General features: G+C 33.3%; 1 protein-coding gene across 1 annotated transcript in view; it reads left to right on the top strand.

Moving 5' to 3' along the window:
* LOC130644479 (uncharacterized) overlaps positions 1-16,881 on the top strand; it is a 44,778-nt gene extending 27,897 nt beyond the window's left edge. Inside the window, exon 2 of the mRNA XM_057450109.1 lies at positions 14,050-16,881. Coding sequence (XP_057306092.1) covers positions 14,678-15,658 — 981 coding nt within the window. The 5' untranslated portion in view covers positions 14,050-14,677 and the 3' untranslated portion in view covers positions 15,659-16,881. The remainder of the gene's footprint in view (positions 1-14,049) is intronic.
* Positions 16,882-19,017: the final 2,136 nt, after the last annotated feature.

Here is a 19,017-nt window from a genome sequence, read left to right as displayed (position 1 = left end):
TTTAGCCGTTAGCACCAACCTTCCATTGCTCTTTATAGGCTACTTCAATAGTAAAGACGTTTTACACGAGTAACTTTCTAAGTACCACAAATGGTTATTGGTAGTTGTGTTGTCTTCAAACAAATTCTTTTTTTCGTGCTCAGAGTTAAATATCGTCATTTTAAAGTTTTATATAAATTTGTTTTTAAAGAAATAATTCTTTAAAAGCAGTACTGATTTGTCCAAAAAACAAAAAAAAACATTTTCCTAGGTGTCAAAAAACTGTTTTTTAAAATCCGAAAAATGTCTAAAACGTAGCTACGAAAAATTTGTTGATTTTCTAGGGAGTTTTTTGTGGGACAATATTCGTCTATGCTCTTCGTCGAGTCGTAATACTTTTTATCGCGTCATATTATTCTTCGTGGTATGGTTTTGTTGTGTCGTAGTGCTTTTCTTCGTGATGTGATTTATTGTACGGCGTGACCTTTTGTCGCGTCGTAGTTTTTGGTTTTTGGTCGCGGCGTATCATTCTTCATTGTGTGGTTCTTCGTTTCGTCGAGTCGTGTAACTCTTTGTAATATGTTTGTTACAGTGTACTTCACTTCATGCTGTTTTACACTAAAAAAACTAATTTTGTACACTAATTTCAAGAAATTACTACATAAGCCCATAACACATAAGTCATACATAAGTCAAGCGTTTTTAGTTAGCTAGCTTAAAACTACAAACTTTAAAAGAATAGAATGAAAGTAAGTTCAGGTATAGTAGGAAAAATATTATTAAATGTATCCTTTGGGGAGAGGGGGCAAATGCTTTGCCCAGTCTAATAAAATTGAGAGTGTGCCCTTAAAGAACAGTGGAGGAGTAAAATATTCAACCTAAATTTATGCCAATAAATAGCTAACATGTGTTTCGACACAAAATACACAAAGTTAAAATGTGAATTTACTTAAGAGTAAATAAAGGATGATTTCCACTAAAAACGAATTTAAACTTTTATTGCGTACAAAAACGGAAAATTTTTTAAAAACAAAAGTATAATTAGCAGCCAATCAAATTTAAGTATTTTTCTTGTTCCGCTCCGACCCTTTTTACTTTTGAGCAAAAATCCACCTTAAAAGGTGTTACGGGCAAGCTAGCTTTTGTATCCTTTGCAAACAAGCTAGCCTGCCGCAAGGTAGCCTACTTTTTCCCACGATTTTGTTTTTCTCAAAGAAAGAAATTTTCCTAGCCTAGACTAAGCTTTCTTCGAGGATATTAAAATATTTCTCCTAAGAAAAGGCTTAAATGAAAAAATGTGTCAGATAAAATAATGACCAATAAACATAAAACAAATTCTTAGAGCCAACCCTTAATTAAAATCAACCAACAAGCACCAAGCCTGCAGCATTTCCACATGTTACAGTCCTAAATGGAGGCGGGTTTTATTATATCAGATCAGGTAAGTGAGACTATTCGCGCTCAAAACATTAATGAAGAAGGATTTCCTCAACAATGATCACGTGTGCAAAGAACAATGGAAGTAAACAATCAAAAAGCGCAGGCATTATTTTGACCTTAAGAAAATCGTTTACGACCAAGCGTAATTTTCGCCTTCTTAACTATTCTCAATTTGTCGGTGGTAGCTGAGAACAATTATAATCGCGTTTCTTTCAAGGTAAACATGCATATTACAGATCAGGCGATCCTAAGAATTAATGTATCTACCAATTAAGATACAAAACAACACATACACAAATTTGCTAAAAACGAACACTGTCTGCTTGAAACACGTGCCCAGTTTTCTTATTTCATTGGAAGTTCTTTTAGTGTATACCAATGCTTTTTAACAGTTGAAAGAGATAGAAACACAAATAGCTACAGGGAAAATATGACATGATAACCGTATTCTGTTAAAAATGATTGCGCCGTAGCTTTTTTCGAACCCCCGCAGAGTAATTTAAAAACTTTATGCTAAAAAGGTTGACAAAAATTCTGGAAATACTGATATGATAAATATGTACGACAGGCTACAATCTGAGGACCAGATCCTTTTATAACGATTTTGAATTGCTCTGGTCATTATATCTATCATTGATGTTCATACAATTATGGTTTGTGGACATAAAAGAGAAAATATCTACGAACACCACTCCCAACTTTTAACTTGCCAACTTGTAACTTGCTATTACGGTAAGGCTATTATCCTAACATCAAGCACAAAACTTGTTTTGTCCTACACTTTTATTGATGGAAAGGAATCATATCCAACTCCACTTTTTTTTGCAATGCATCTAACATTTGTTAGGGACATACCGCTCGACACACCTAAATAAAAACTGTCGTAAAAAATAGAGAGCAAAATATAAGAGGCTCCTCAAAGCAACTCTTTTGCGTCTATTTTTCAGAGCGTTTTATATTAATATAGATTCCTTGCGTTTGATTATTTTCCTGTTTTGTGACCAAAAAAAAGATGTTTGAAAAAAAATTGGCTTATTTGCGCATGTGCACTTTTTACGAAGTTCCATTTGACGTCATATTATGAAAATGCAATAAAACGTCAATAAAGTCGACGAAATTTATCTTTCTACAAAGATTCCTTCACAGTTGGTAGCGTTTTTGTTGCGACTTGTGAGATTTGTATTTATAAGTAAATATGAAAGCCAAAGAATTGAAAAACGACAAGGTGAGTTTATGTACCGTATTATCACAAATACAGAGAATTACCTACGTCCTTCCAATAATCCTTGTAACTTTTGAAAAGTAGTATACTATCGTGTTTAAAACTTTTTGGACTATGCGCTCAAAAGAGTCCTAGAAACATCTAATAAGCAAATGACAATTCTATTTTTTTTACTATCAGGGAAACCCTCTTGGACCACGAAAAATACAAGAATCATCCAGTCTTCCTTTAAAATATAAGAAGAAGATTGCTGAAATGTGCTTAAAGCGTGCTAAACAAAATGGCGGTATAGCTGTCAATCCTGAAGTCATTGAACAAATGATGTTAAAACGTATGAAAGAAAGAGCTGAAAATAAAGAAAAGTTAACAAAAAAGCGACGACCAGAAGTCAGTGATGATGCTCTTACTGGTATACAACCTAAAAAAATCGCTCAAAATGAAGAAGTTTCAAGTGAGAGTGATGATGAAAACAGTAGCGGGGACTCCTCCTTTGAGTACGATAGTGAATCAGAATCAGAAGATGAACAGCCAAACAACACTGAAGACGAGAAACCAAAGAAAATATCACCATTAAAAGTGGCAGGGGTACAGTCTTTGATCGTAGTACCCAAAAAATCGACTTCCTTTGCCACAGTTCCCGTTCAAAGAGTTTGTTCCCCTTTGGAAAGAATTAAAAGAGAAGCAGTTTTAGAACACGTCGACAAATTTGTTATTCCTAAACCAGCAAAGGTAACTGAAGAAGTAATTGTTGTTGACACTGAGATTAGTGAGAGCGAAGTCGTGCTTCCATATTTGAATAATGACGATAGCAAACTTTTTGTCCGTGACGATGACATTGAGATGATGGAAGTTGAACAAATTGTGTATTACAATAGGGAAGAACTTGCATGGTTTAACGATGATGTGGAGATGGTGGATTTGAGCGATGACTATTATGCTCATGTTGACATTATTGATGAAGATCTATCAACTGATATCATAATGTTAGACGAAATACATCTCTACTAAATATTCTTGCGATTTTCTGTTACACCCATAAAGTAAGGCAATGAGATATGGCCTTCTCAATTGTTTTTTACTTAAAGTACAAAGGAAAATATCCAATCTCTTACATCCATTTTATTTTTTAAGAACGGGTAAAATCTGACTTAACCTTTTTCAGTTAGATTTGTTCTTTTTTTGTTCTGAAAATAGTAAGAAAACAGCTTCAGGCCGTCTCTTTAACAAGCTTATATACAAGGAATAGAAAATAAATAATTTAACAAAACATCCTTCAGTTAAGTTAATTTTGACAAAAACTTTTTTTTAGTTCATGGCCCACGCGCGAACGTAATATTACATAATTTACGGAGCACCAAAACAAATACATTACTCCTATTTTGCGAAACGTGGAAATACCAACCTCGATCCCAGGACCTGTTGTCTCTCTTTGCATATCTATCAATAAGCTCAGCGCTGATGAGAGAAAACAACCTCTGGGAACGAGGTTGCGGAAATAGCGCTTATCTAGAGCAAATATTTGTAAATTCAATCTTGATAATTTGGTAAACATCTCAAAAGATAAAGTTTTATTTATTACTACTCTGAGTATTTTGACCCTACTTTTTGCTAATAAAAAATTGGCTAATAGATCAGAAAACCACATCAATGTTTAAAGTCTACAGAATCTGGCAAAGCATCCTACAAATCTCTTTAAAAGTTGCCTTTGTTGCAAAACGTTATTAGTTTGTTTGTTTTAAAGAAATTGACTTTGCGTCATCATGATAAGAATAACGTGAAACACTTCATGATTGAAGCCGCATGTAAAACCGTGACGAATGACGAATAGAAAATAATTTGGAAAATAACTTCAAATACCACGAAACAATTTACGTGCATGTTGATGTTACTTTAACCAACGCGTAAGAAAACGACGTTTTGAAGCATTTTGAGCGAATTCGCTCGTTTTTAGTCATTTTTGAGCGGATTCGCTCGTTTTTAGTCATTATTCAGAGGATTTGCTCATTTTGAAGTACTATTGAGCGTATTCGCTCGTTTTTAGTCATTATTGAGCTCGTTTTTAGTCATTATTGAGCGGATTCGGTCGTTTTTAGTCATTATTGAGCTCGTTTTTAGTCATTATTGAGCTCGTTTTTAGTCATTATTGAGCGGATTCGCTCGTTTTTAGTCATTATTGAGCGGATTCGCTCGTTTTTAGTCATTATTGAGCTCGTTTTTAGTCATTATTGAGCGGATTCGCTCGTTTTTAGTCATTATTGAGCTTGTTTTTAGTCATTATTGAGCTCGTTTTTAGTCATTATTGAGCGGATTCGCTCGTTTTTAGTCATTATTGAGCTCGTTTTTAGTCATTATTGAGCTCGTTTTTAGTCATTATTGAGCGGATTCGCTCGTTTTTAGTCATTATTGAGCTCGTTTTTAGTCATTATTGAGCGGATTCGCTCGTTTTTAGTCATTATTGAGCTTGTTTTTAGTCATTATTGAGCTTGTTTTTAGTCATTATTGAGCTCGTTTTTAGTCATTATTGAGCGGATTCGCTTGTTTTTAGTCATTATTGAGCTCGTTTTTAGTCATTATTGAGCTCGTTTTTAGTCATTATTGAGCGGATTCGCTCGTTTTTAGTCATTATTGAGCGGATTCGCTCGTTTTTAGTCATTATTCAGAGGATTTGCTCATTTTGAAGTACTATTACGCGGATTCGCTCGTTTTTAGTCATTATTGAGCTCGTTTTTAGTCATTATTGAGCGGATTCGCTTGTTTTTAGTCATTATTGAGCTTGTTTTTAGTCATTATTGAGCTTGTTTTTAGTCATTATTGAGCTTGTTTTTAGTCATTATTGAGCGGATTCGCTCTTTTTTAGTCATTATTGAGCGAATTCGCTCGTTTTTAGTCATTATTGAGCTTGTTTTTAGTCATTATTGAGCTCGTTTTTAGTCATTATTGAGCTCGTTTTTAGTCATTATTGAGCGGATTCGCTCATTTTGAAGTACTATTGAGCGGTTCGTTCGTTTTTAGTCATTATTGAGCTCGTTTTTAGTCATTATTGAGCGGATTCGCTTGTTTTTAGTCATTATTGAGCTTGTTTTTAGTCATTATTGAGCTTGTTTTTAGTCATTATTGAGCTTGTTTTTAGTCATTATTGAGCGGATTCGCTCTTTTTTAGTCATTATTGAGCGGATTCGCTCGTTTTTAGTCATTATTGAGCTTGTTTTTAGTCATTATTGAGCTCGTTTTTAGTCATTATTGAGCTCGTTTTTAGTCATTATTGAGCGGATTCGCTCATTTTGAAGTACTATTGAGCGGTTCGTTCGTTTTTAGTCATTATTGAGCTCGTTTTTAGTCATTATTGAGCGGATTCGCTTGTTTTTAGTCATTATTGAGCTTGTTTTTAGTCATTATTGAGCTTGTTTTTAGTCATTATTGAGCTTGTTTTTAGTCATTATTGAGCGGATTCGCTCTTTTTTAGTCATTATTGAGCGGATTCGCTCGTTTTTAGTCATTATTGAGCTTGTTTTTAGTCATTATTGAGCTCGTTTTTAGTCATTATTGAGCTTGTTTTTAGTCATTATTGAGCGGATTCGCTCATTTTTTTAGTCATTATTCAGAGGATTCGCTCATTTTGAAGTACTATTGAGCGGTTCGTTCGTTTTTAGTCATTATTGAGCTCGTTTTTAGTCATTATTGAGCGGATTCGCCTGTTTTGATCCACTATTGAGCGGATATGCTCGTTTTGAAGGATTATTAAGCAGTTTCGCTCCTTTTGAAGTACTATTGAGCGGGTTCGCTAGTTTATAGTCATTATTGAGCGGATTCGCTTAATTAAAAAAAATAAAACAGGCACGACTTTTTTGGCAGATACATGCCACCGTAAAGCCCGGGGCAAATCGATCAACATTCTCGATTAACATTCTCGTCCACATTTTGAGCAAAATGTTGATACGATTTGCTATACCCTTGTCAACATTCTCGTCAACATTTTGAGCAACTACATTCTACTGAAGCGTGGCCATTCATTCTCATTTTTCAAAATGGTGGAGAAGAAAGCTGCAGCATGTTTATTGCTGGCATTGGTAATAGATGCCCATCTCTTCTTTTATTTCAAAGAGAACCTTTTCCTTGACATCTGTTTTTGAGTAGCTTCGATCTAAAATGTCCCAGAGACAGTGTCTTTCTTCGTATAGGTCAATCAGTTTCTCCACTAATTCATCGTTCCATTTAAATTTTTGGTTACCAGCAGTGATAGTAGCAGGATTAGCTAATACAGTGACTTCCGCCATTTCAAAATGAATATATCTCTATGTTTTGATTTTATTTTCATGCAAGTCGTGTATGCACTCGAACAAAAACATTCAAATTTGTGCTAGAACATTCGAATTTGCCATTAAATGATTCGAAAATGCTGAAAAATGTTGCCAAGCAAATCGTAGCAACATGCAAAACATTTATAAAAAAGTTAATAAATGTTGATCAACATTTTTAGAGGTTTTTTTCTTCGTCAACATGTTGATACCCATAGCAAATCGAGTCAACATGTTCATCAACAAATGTTGACGGGTATTGTTGTTCAAAAAGTTGCCTCGATTTGCCCCGGCCTTAAGATACATGCCACCGTACGTCTCTCCAATGTAAACCAATCAAATTATCAACAGTTTTTCAAATAGAGTCTCTTTTTTGTGTGAACTATGAAAATAAACTTTGAATGAAACTTGATTTTTGTTTTCTTGATTTTGAAATAACGTAATTTATCTCTGTGATCAAATTTACACTCTCGGAGGCTGAAAATCCGAATTACAGAGACTTTCTATATTTAGAATCTCTCTATAATTCAAACAAAATTTTTTCCCGTGGGAATTCGAATTAGGGAGAGTCAACTGTATGTATTTTTTTCTAATATTTTCTTGAATAGGACCTAAAGATGACATTCATGCTAAAAACATAATAATAAAATAAATAAACAAATAAATAAATAAACAAAGGAATGTTAAACCTTTCACTTAACACTGTCCACGCTGGGGCAGGGAGCACAAGTTGAGATTTGGTGTTTTTGCATTATTTTTATCTTCAGTACAGTGAATGAATTTTGGTGTTACGTCTGTTGTCGTGGTACAGGCGGTCAAGGAAGAATATTGTCAAAAATCCTCAGCCATTTTTATACGCTTATCGAGTTAATCAACACATGCAAATTATTTAGAAGACTTTTTTACATTCCAAAATTTATGTTCCTCCACTTTATAGCCATTTTTGCAGGGTCGGAAATATATGATGTTGTCATTTTGGACTGAACTGATTGTCATTCAATGTGCTAACAACTATTTGTGTCAATTATTGTGGCAACACTCTTTCGTCGAAAAGGAGGGGCGCGACTTTTTTAGAGCTTCTAAAAAGCCTGTCTTAAAATGGGTTGGATTTTTCACAGGAGCACAAGGATTTAATTTTAATTTTTCTGGAATCATTAAAATAGAACCAAGTCCTTCAAATAATTAGACTCTTGTTACAAACAATTACGAATAGACATACTGCTTTTTCTTATCCAGTTATTCTTTGCTAAAAACATGGTCAGAGTGGGCATTAAGTTTGTTGAAGTAATAACCATAAAGGTATTTTCATGCTATTCTGTTAGTAGTGGACGTGCATTATGCATTTTCCACAAATCTATCGTTGATAAAATAACCGAAGGCCGGCTTCCATACAACTGCATTTTGCGCCCAGTCGTAAAAAGCGCCGTGACTTTTGATCTACGCATGCGCATTATCAGAATAATGTCACTGACCTCGCGCTTTTGCATGCGCTGGGGCGATTTAAAAAAAGTTGAACAGGCTCTACTTTTTGCGAGCTACATTTTGCGCTTCAGCTTAACAGCCAATCAAAAGGTAGCAATCTACATGAATTACGAAAGAATTTTTAATTAGATCATTTCAATATGGCTAGCAACATCTCGTTTCCGTGTTAAATTTTTGTCAAATCCAAATGAATGTAGAGAATCAGAATATATATCAATCAAGTGAAGTAGATGAAAAACAAAATAACATTATTGAGTCTGTGGAGGCACAAAGAAACAACATTGTAAACAAACTTAAAAAGACTACTCGTGATCTGACGACATTAAATCCATAAGCAAAACGTTGTATAGTTCTTTGATTCTTCTTTCTATGGAAAGTCGTCTCATCCACATGTTTTTCTTACGTATTTTACAACGTTGTTTATTTCTACGCCATAAAAATATTGCTAGGACTATTCTCAAATTTTGCAGCAACAAATATCGTCTGTTTACATCAGCCATGTTTTGCAAAAAACACATAAGCAAAAAATCGCTAAATGAAAATGGTTCGGTATATGTGATAAAAGTCGCGGCGCATTTTACAACTGGGCGCAAAATGTAGCTGTATGGAAACCGGCCTTGATGCTCTAACAGTCTGAGTTTGCGTGCAACCTCATTATCAACGATTTTAATTTAGAGAAGACGGTCAGTAGTTTTATTTAGATTATTTATATACTTTTCTACTCATATAAAAAATTCACAAATCCTGCGAATGAACTAGTCCATTGGAAAGGCAATCTCAGAAAGGTTATGCTGATAGGAAAAATATTTGGAAAAGAAGGAAAAAGTTTAGGGAAGTTGTTTGAGTCGGGACAAATAAATTCTGGTTAAAATGACTACATCAATTCAATTATTTGGGAAATCCGTTTAATAATACCTTTACCATTGATGGTTTAAACCTTAAAACTATGAGAAATAATAAATACAAAATTAGTAAAAAATTTACGTTTTGTTTTTCTAACTTTAGGTAGTCTGTTTTGTTTAGTAATTTTTAATGTTCACAAAAATTAAAAGATTCTGCCCTGTCCGAAATGGAAATATTTTATTCAGCTTGTTCATTGTTGTAAGCTTTAAGTTTATCAATAAAACAAAAACAAAAACCGCTAAATTTTCTTCCAGCGAAAGTTTCTGTCATTAAATACTTAATTGATGCAGAATTTAATTGTGACAGAATCGAATATTTAAAATTTTTTCGCTAATTTTAAATGCCCGCAAAATGTTAAAATTCTGTCTTGTCCGAAATAAAAAGATGTTATTTGAAGCCAACAGGAAGAAAATTACTTCCGCTATATATATTTTCTATAGTCGCAAATAACATGATTACAAAATTATTGAAAATGTTATTACATTTTGGTGTTTTTTTAATGTATCTTCGAGTACTATAAATACTGCGACTAAATCAAGCTAGCCATTCTTTAACGCAACAAAATGAAAATTAAGATCGTATTCATAACAGCGCTTGCTTGCTTTCTTTCCAACTCTGGAAGGTGTCAGCTGGTCGATGACGTCGATTTCGACGACTTATCAGAAGATGAGCTAGACGTGAACGCTGCGGATATTAATAAAGTAATTGAAGATCCAGCTCAATCAGGACTAAATCCTAACTTAAGGATGTGTCATGGTGTTGGTTTGGAATGTGGGCACTGCTCTGGATGTTATCCAGGTGGGTGGTGCATCAAGTATCCTGGAGCTAAACCGAAATGCTTGTGTATGTATGGCTGGACTGGCCCAAATGCTGAGTGGGTTCCTGATACGGATGATCCAGCTTGGGGTAAAAATCGAATCAGAGCTGATAACTGTTTAAGTGCTTGTCACTACACTCATCACGTGCGGTGAGTTTTGTGTTTAGATTTTTAAGAGTTTTTTTCTTTTTGTTTTTCTCACAAGGTAAAAGAAAATTGATTTAGTGATATGCATAAGCTGTTATTAATGTTATTTCTGTGATTTTCTTATTGTTATTGACATATATAATATTGACAAAAAGAGACTCGATATAAAGAAAGGAGAAGTTAGAGAACGATCAAACATATCAACTAATCACAGATAAAAATCCAGAGAATAAATCATTTTGCTTCATATTTGTGTTCTTGAACATGTATCACTTATTTGGGATTTTTTGTTTAGAAATCAAGCCTGCATTGTACCGAAACCAACCAAACGGCCTGAGTGTCATTCAAAATGTTCCACAAGTCAAGGAAAATGCTATCTCACAAATCGAGGAAAGTCCTATGGTTATCATTGCAAATGCTGTCGCGGATGGTCTGGCCCTCGTGCTAATTACGACTACACCCTAAAGACGTATCTTGCTCTCTATTGTGACAGAGAATGCCCGTTCTTAGGTGAAGGAGTTCCGTAAGTGTAAACATACCTTTCACAAAAATGTTTCGATTGATGTTTAAAAATAGAAATTAAAGGTGTGTATAATAAAATATACGCATCACCCGTTATCATTTTTAGAAACCCAACATGTAAGAAAACTAATGATGATGTACCTCCATGCGATCCAAAATGCGAAAGAAGCGAGGGTAAATGTTTGAACAACGGTCGATGTTTGTGTTGTTTGGGATGGACTGGAACTAATGCTGAGATTATAGAAACAGGGCATAATAAAGGGAAAATCATGGCAGATGTATGCGATGTGTACTGTCCCTACACACTCACTCATCAGTAAGTGAACTAATAGTATCACTTTGCGTTAGGTTTATTCTAAAGCTGCTCGTCCCGGGGTCTCTTTGCCTTGTTATCACTAAGGACAACACCCTTGAAACAAGTTTGATCTTCAAGGATGTTCGGTAGATAAAATGCCCCCGGAATTTAAAGTTTCTCTCAATTTTGTACTCCAAATGGGATCCTTAACCGAATTATCACTGTGTTTATGTAGCAGAGATAGTGTAGCATTGTGCTTGTAACCAGAAAGTCCCCACTCCATTGTCAGTTCGTTTGCAGGCGCCTATTGGCGGCGAACTGGTTTGATATGTTAACGCTATATGTACATCTGATAGCAATGTAACATAGTTACAGTCGCAGGGGAGGAAGAGGGCAGTCAACTGTTGGTTGGAATCCACAAAGAAGTTAAAATAATCAATAGTTACTTTTTTATTTTCTGTGAACAATGGAAAAAACTTTTGAAAATTTGTCGCAAATAACTAAGTATTTATTCTGCTAAAGATGCGTGCTACCGAAATGTACCAGTTATAAACACCAACTCATTCCCAGAGTTGCTTGCCTCTTTTACACATATTATTGCCCCATATCACCCCCCCAAAAAAGAGTCTGGGTAATAATCATCAACGTTCCTTGTTTTTTTAGGAACAAATTATGTGTGACGCCAGGTTATGTTGAAAGAAGAAGAGAGGCAGGACATACCTTTCACGTCACGAAATGAAGCACAAAAAAAATATAAATGAATCTTGGTTAATAAAACTGAATAAATAGACATTACTTGAACATATGTAAAAATATGTAGTAGATACTACAATACCGGTCAGAAAAAATGGCAGTAAACCCTTTTTACACGTGTAGTAAGAGCAAGATAAGTACAAAGCCCCTTTCCCCCATTATCAATGTTCAAAAGTTGTGCTAACACGTTTCCAAACATTGATAATGGGGGAGAGGGGGTAGGAAAGGATTATACTGCACTTTTTGTAGCTTACTGCCAATATATTTTGACCTGAATTGTAGAAGTGAGTTATTGCTGAGAACGCTGTCCTGAAAACATGTAAATTTAAACTCATTTCGGAAAAAAATATTCTTTGATTTAAATGTTCGTTCGATTATTACCTGTTGAAAATTAAAATCTGCTAAAAGTTGCAGATTTCCTGTGCTATTAAAGGTACTGTCCGGTAGAAAATAAAAGTTTTGTGCATGTTACATTATGTTGCTAAAATAACGGAAATTGTTCTCTTATTATAACCGTCTAATGTCAAGATCTGAAGTTGATAGTTGGCTACGCTAGAGTTCCAGGTGCTAACATTGGAACATATCTTTTAATTATATTTTTATTTGCGAAAATGGTGTTGTAATCACAAAAAGAAAAAAATAGCAAAAGAATTAATGTGATGACGGAGGAAAAATAATCAAAATTTGAACATCATACAAGATCAATTTTGTGATCTAGTTTGGAGAGAAATCTGTGCTGGGTGTAAAAACATTATTTACTCATTTGCCTAAAATATCTTTTTAATGACATACAATCAGCAATTTATGACAATTTTTAGCACGCTTATACCATGCCAAATTTTTGTCAAAATGGAGCCAGTTTGCATCAATTTTAGACTAGGTCGCAATAATTTAGTATCATCATGATGTTTTTGTCCTGAATTGGCTCACTGACTGTGCTTGTTTACTGTAGTACACAAAGATAGTATACTGGAAGTTACGGAAACCAATTTGTGCCATTTTCAATATCTTCAAAGAACTTTCAAAAAAAATTGATAGACATGAAAGAAAAATTTAGTTGATTGTTCATAATTTTAAAAAAGTGCATAAGCAAATATTTATTTTTTTCTTGGCTATCATTGGTTATCCACTGATTATCTATCTCCGTCACGACAAAATGTCCTATTGACGAGGTTGTTGACGCGTGTTTTTGAAAAAGAAAGTAAGCAAACGTCCAACTAGTAGTAAAAGTTCTGAGGTCATTTTATTTAATTTTACGGGGCCGATAAGAGGAATTGATATTAGGACATGATTTTAATATAGCAAAAAGATTCGTTAGCATACACGCAATGAAAAATGACATAACGTTTTATTTTTGCCTTTTATTCATCATCTGAACTGATTTCATTACTGTTAAAATTGTCTGAATTGTGGAACATTTTAAGTAGTTCCATTTGTTAGGATAACCTACTCAATAATCTCGCAGTTTTATATTATACCGTTTTTAATACTCCTTGAGAAGACAGAAGTACTAAAAACAAAATATAATCGCTTTTATATCATGGCGTTTGTTCAAGTTGACAATTTTCACTTTCTCTATTACTGTCGTTTTTTTCTAATATTAAAGTTTAATTACAAGTATTGTAATTAGTGAAGGCGAAACAACGTAAAGAAAGTACATAGGAGTCACAGAAGGTTTAATTATATTTATTTCAAGCTTGTTTAAAAGATCCTTGTATTGGACAAAACCTACCTAAAGGTTGTAGCAGGGGATTACATATACTATTACAATATTTTCAAAACACGCGGTATGTAAATAAAGAAGAATCTATTACAATTACAACGAAAATAGGCAACTACCAATTTTCAATAGAAATGCGCTCTTCCTTTTACAGTATAAAAAAATAAAATGGCTGGTGAAAGTCAAAAAAACATATCTCTTTCTCTAGAAGTGTTTCTAGTTTGGTGTAAGCTGGAATCACTTGAGGGCTGGTTTTTACTGTAGTGTATTGTATTTGTAGCTTCGTACAACTACTCCAATTGTAAAGAGTAAATTAAAGATAAATGTTTCCTATATAATGAAGGAGTCGAACACGAGGACTTCAAAATGCTAAAAATCATTAGGCTGCTCAGTGCTGCAACATGCCAAAGTGCTCAGAGTATTTTTAAAACCAATCATTTGCAAACTTTTCTTCCGCAAATTTGAACTTCTTAGGTTTACACCAATTTCCTGTGAACCACCGGGTTCTTGTTTGTTCCCCTAAAGTACCTTGATATCTGAAAGCTTTATCAGGCTTAATACTATTTTTGCTTCATCTAAAACGCCTGAATCTTCACAATCGTAGCAAGAAATAATTCCACAAATTTTAGAAGAACCTATAATCCACAAAAATATGTTCTGCAAAATAAAGCATTTTGAGGCAACTTGTCCGCAAAAATATGTTTCGTAAAAATTTCTTCTGGAAATATGTTGTTCCCTTAAAATAGTATGTGACATAAAGTGATAAAATTTTTTAAAAAAATGATATTTGGAAATAAGAATTCGAAAGTCTTTTTAGTCACAACATCCTTTCACATATTTCAATATCATATTACATAGCTGTTAGCTTAGGCTGTAAAATTTTGAGATCAAAAGTTGAGGTTATGCAAATTAAAAAATTACAAATTTGTGCGGTATGCTTCTGAGAATTTAATTTAGCTAATCTTAATCAAAACAAGTTTACGTCAGCACTTAAATTGAAAACATATTAAATGAATAAGAGAGAGAGAAAGAGTTTCAGAAAAGAAAGTTCGTTGTTATTAGAAAAGGTTAAAAGCTACTAAGACGCCTGCGTTTTGTATTTATGAAAATGGAGGAAAAATATTCTTGCATCACACCATACACAGTTCTTTACAATTTAACAAGAACAGATCGTGTTGTTTTTGCATGCATCAACATTACAATCAGCGTTATCAATTTATTCACAAATGTTGCTGTCATTTATGGAATTTATGCTTCCAAACAACTAAAGAACACATCAGTGAAGTTTATTTTCTATCTCAGTATATGCGATTGTTGTTCAGCCTTAATTTCACAACCATTTTTTACACTTATACTCATCCATACTTTTGAATCAAAAACAATACAATGTGGATTGGAAAATGCTTCGTATTTTTGTACTGTTTTCCTCACTCACACGTCATTTTATTTTCTTATTGTGATAGCTTGTGATCGCTTGATTCGATTGCGATTTTTAAACATCAATATGAATAATGTGATGAATCGTAACGAAAAAACAGTTTTACTGATTCTGATCTTCCTATCACTACTCCAAGCCTGTTTAAACGTATTTGGAATCGCTTTCGACTTTTTTCTGATCGCATTTAAAATCGGAGCTGCTTATGATATTTTCCTTGGGTTTACCTTGTTTCCAATCTATCTAATGGGTATAATTGCAGCCAGGAAACATAGCCAAAATATGAACAGACTGGCTGGCTTAAAAAGGATTGATAAAGTTATGGCAAAAGTTGCTTCAAGAATCCTACCAGCTGTATTCATCTGTTTCTTCCCTTACAATACACTGTCGACAATGCATTGGATCATACGCGAAAAAAAGAAACAAAAAACTGGATTGGAATTTTATTTGGTTTTGAGTTATACTCTGACATATTGCAATGCGTTTATCAATGCAATCATTTTTATTGCGTTAAACAAGAAAGTACAACAAAAGTTACTGGTGTTCTTCTTTCAAATGAACGAAGCAAATCGAATTGTATCTAAGAACAAAATTACCATGGAAGAGAACTACTTGAGAAGTGTTGAAACAAGTAATACAGATATCTGATTGGTCAATGGTTCTAGGTCTCTTTAAATAACTAAAGATGGACAAGACAAATGACAAAAGAAATTATGTTTGCTAGTTGAAATCTTGGCATGTCACAATTATTATTTTGTCATACTTAAATATTACATAGGAAAAGGTGTTGGAATTTACATAAAAAGAATTCGTTCAGTTCCTAAATGAGAATTAATTTTTATTATATTATTTAAATAAAAAAAAGATAAATTAAGTTGTAAGATCCATATTATAATGCCCGTATATGTCTGTCTGTCTGTTATGTAAAGTAGTAAATGCAGTAAGAAGGGACGGGTTCGTCCGTATATATTCACGGGCCATCGACTAGTTTTAATGCAGTATTCCAATAGAATATTTTATGTCTAATTAAAAACATTTAATATGACATTAAATTTGAAATAAAGCGTTGTCAACAAATACAGTTTCACGTGAAACAATTTTTCGTATTTTAACTTGTACAGTAAATTATTAGTAATTATTTCTGAAGATGTACCGGTGTCACAGAAAGTTAAGACTAAGCAGTCAACCACGTTTTATTCTCTAGCAAATTAGAACCAATTAGAGTTTAAATCCTAAAGAAAATAAGGAATCCTGAACTTCGTCTCTATGTTAATAGTTCTATTGTGTCTGTGTGTACCACAAAATCCGTAATGATTGCAAAAAGGCGGAAAAACTTTCATAGGCGAATTGCCGGTTCGTAGTCAAGCGTTTTCTCTAAGAAGTACCCCTCCAGCTCTAAAAACGAAATGGAGTCTTGCGGTGATTTCGCCTTAAAGTTGCTATAATTTAAAATGGGCCCATTAGAGAAGAGCGATATGTACTTAATTCATTCAACAGGTCGTTTTCGGACGCAGTTCTTGTTTATCGAAGGACATGGGGTTAGAGATGAAAAGGTTATTTTGAGAAAGCGCTGTTGGAGTTGGAGTTTTCACTTTTGTACTTAAATATTTTATTCTATGTAGTCAAATTTAAAATGCTAAAAATTTTAAGTTATTAGTGTACTTGTAATGTATAACAAAAGATAAGATTAGGATCAATTCATGGGTTATAAATTTTGGCTCTCCTTATTATTTTAAAAGAATGCATTAGAAAGAATATATAACATGTAACTTTGCGAAAGTTTGTGAGAGTGACTTTTTATCATTCTTCATCGGCGAAAGCGAAATCCTTTAATTTCTCGAAAATTTAGCTCTGGGAAGTTTCAGCTTGCGAAAAATATTTAATAAGCTAGTTGATGCAAAATTTAAGTAACATCATTTCACATGAAGTACATCTTTTACGCGGTTTAATTTTTCATATCTCGATATGGAAAAACACGTTGTTATCCACGCAAAATTAAGTTGCTCTGGATTTTTTTTAAAAAAAATTGAAGCTTTTAAAATTATAAGCATGATGGAGCTGAAAATGTCTAAAGCAATAATATTAAGAGCATGGCTTGGGAAAAATACAAGCATATCATGTCAGGCTTGCTATACTTTTCACTTTATTAACAATTTTTTAAGACTGGTTGTTGCTTTTAGGGAAAATTTTATTTTTACATATGTTGCAAGAAAGCAATTCTATGACTTTAAAAAAGGTTTGATTGATAAAACGTTTGAAATATTTAAAAGTACTTAAATATAGTGAAGAATTTCTCGCTTATCTAAAATATTGTTCCGGCTTAGATTTTTGAAATGCTAAGCATAATTGAGGCTGAATCGAATTTAACTTATGAAAAAGTAACATTTTAAAAATAGATTGAAAAGGAAAGAATTTTTAATAGTGTTTACAACATGTGTTGAAAATTTTCAATTTATGTGTTTTTAACTTGAAAATTTTCACTTTCGCTTTTACTGTCATCCTATTTTTCCCAATATTAAAGTTTAATTAAAAATTGTAATTAGTGAAAGTATAAAAAAAAACGAAAACGAAAGTACAAAAATTGACACTTTTCTTTCTTTATTAACCCAACTCTCACAAATTAGTACGATTTATTTTTAGTGCGATTTTATTTTATTTTCTATTTTGAAAAGGTTGTTTCGCTTGAAAGTATATTTATTGTCTTGTGTAAAAAGACCGAATGTGAGAAAATTAATTATAAGTGCGCTACGTTAACCTTTGTCAACTTTAACGTGAAAATAGTACGTAGCTAGTACGTACACATAGGAAAAGTAACCACTAATGAAAACAACCTTCACTAATTTAAATAGAAATACACTGTTTTTCTTTAATAAAAATGTTTAACAACATAGATCTTTACTTATAATGTGCTTCAGCAGGGATTTTTGCCCAATTATACCCGGGTCTTTTTTCTCATGTAACATGGGGGACAGCACAAAGTTTTCACGGGTTATAAACTCTAAACAACTTATGCTTAAGTGATGAAACTCGGTACAGTTGTAAAATGTCTTACTGCAAACTCATTTCAAGCAAAAAAATAATTTTATGACTTAATGCAACCTCGATCCTAGAACCTGTTGTCTCTTTTTGTATATCGGACGGCGAGACCAGACCTATTAATAAGCGCAGCGCCAATAAAAGACAAAAAAGAACTGAGAACGAGGTTGGACTTAATGGGGATAGCAAACTACGTCACATATACGACAAATATACGTCACACAGGCTTTGCAATATTAACATTTTGAAATCTACTTTAATTTCTCAGGTGTTGTTCATGCTACAACCTTGATTTTTGGTTTGACTTTTTTGGCATAAAAAATGACGTCATACCTGCCAGAAAGTCTACTTTTCAGATAAAAGGATCCGTTTTTTCGCACATATTGACACATATGAGAAATTTTGCATTTAAGGATGGTCGAAGTAAGAAAAATAATATACTGACATTAAATTGTCTAACTAGTTTTTTGTCATTCCGCTAGATTAATATTCTTTAAATCTGGTCTGTATCTTATCCGCTATATATACGTCCTTAGCAACCCCTTTGGTGATCATCTGCCGACAAATATACAAGTAAAAAGTATTTATTTAACACAATACAACAACTTATTTTTCACCGTCTTAAAAATGCAATGCCCGAAGCAAAGTATAAAACTTTTGCAAAAGAACTTATGGAGAAATCACAAAATTTCAGCACTCAGTCAGTACTAAATAGGTAGTCTAATCGAAACAAGACGTTATGCGGCTTAAAGATTTCCGCCGTTAGCAATAATCTGAAAAAGAACTGAACTTTGAAGTGGACTGAGTAATAAGGGCATAGTCAAAAGAGAAAATGAAAATTTCCTATGACTATGATATAGGGGAACAAAGTCATTGAATATTCTAAAATTTTAAATTCAATTCTTGGTTATATATTATTGTAACTGTGAATCATAGCTAACTTAAATTACGAGAACTTCTTTTCTCCATAA

This window comes from Hydractinia symbiolongicarpus, chromosome 5, assembly GCF_029227915.1.
Source record: "Hydractinia symbiolongicarpus strain clone_291-10 chromosome 5, HSymV2.1, whole genome shotgun sequence".
NCBI lineage: Eukaryota > Metazoa > Cnidaria > Hydrozoa > Anthoathecata > Hydractiniidae > Hydractinia > Hydractinia symbiolongicarpus.
This window is presented reverse-complemented; position numbering and strand designations above follow the sequence as displayed.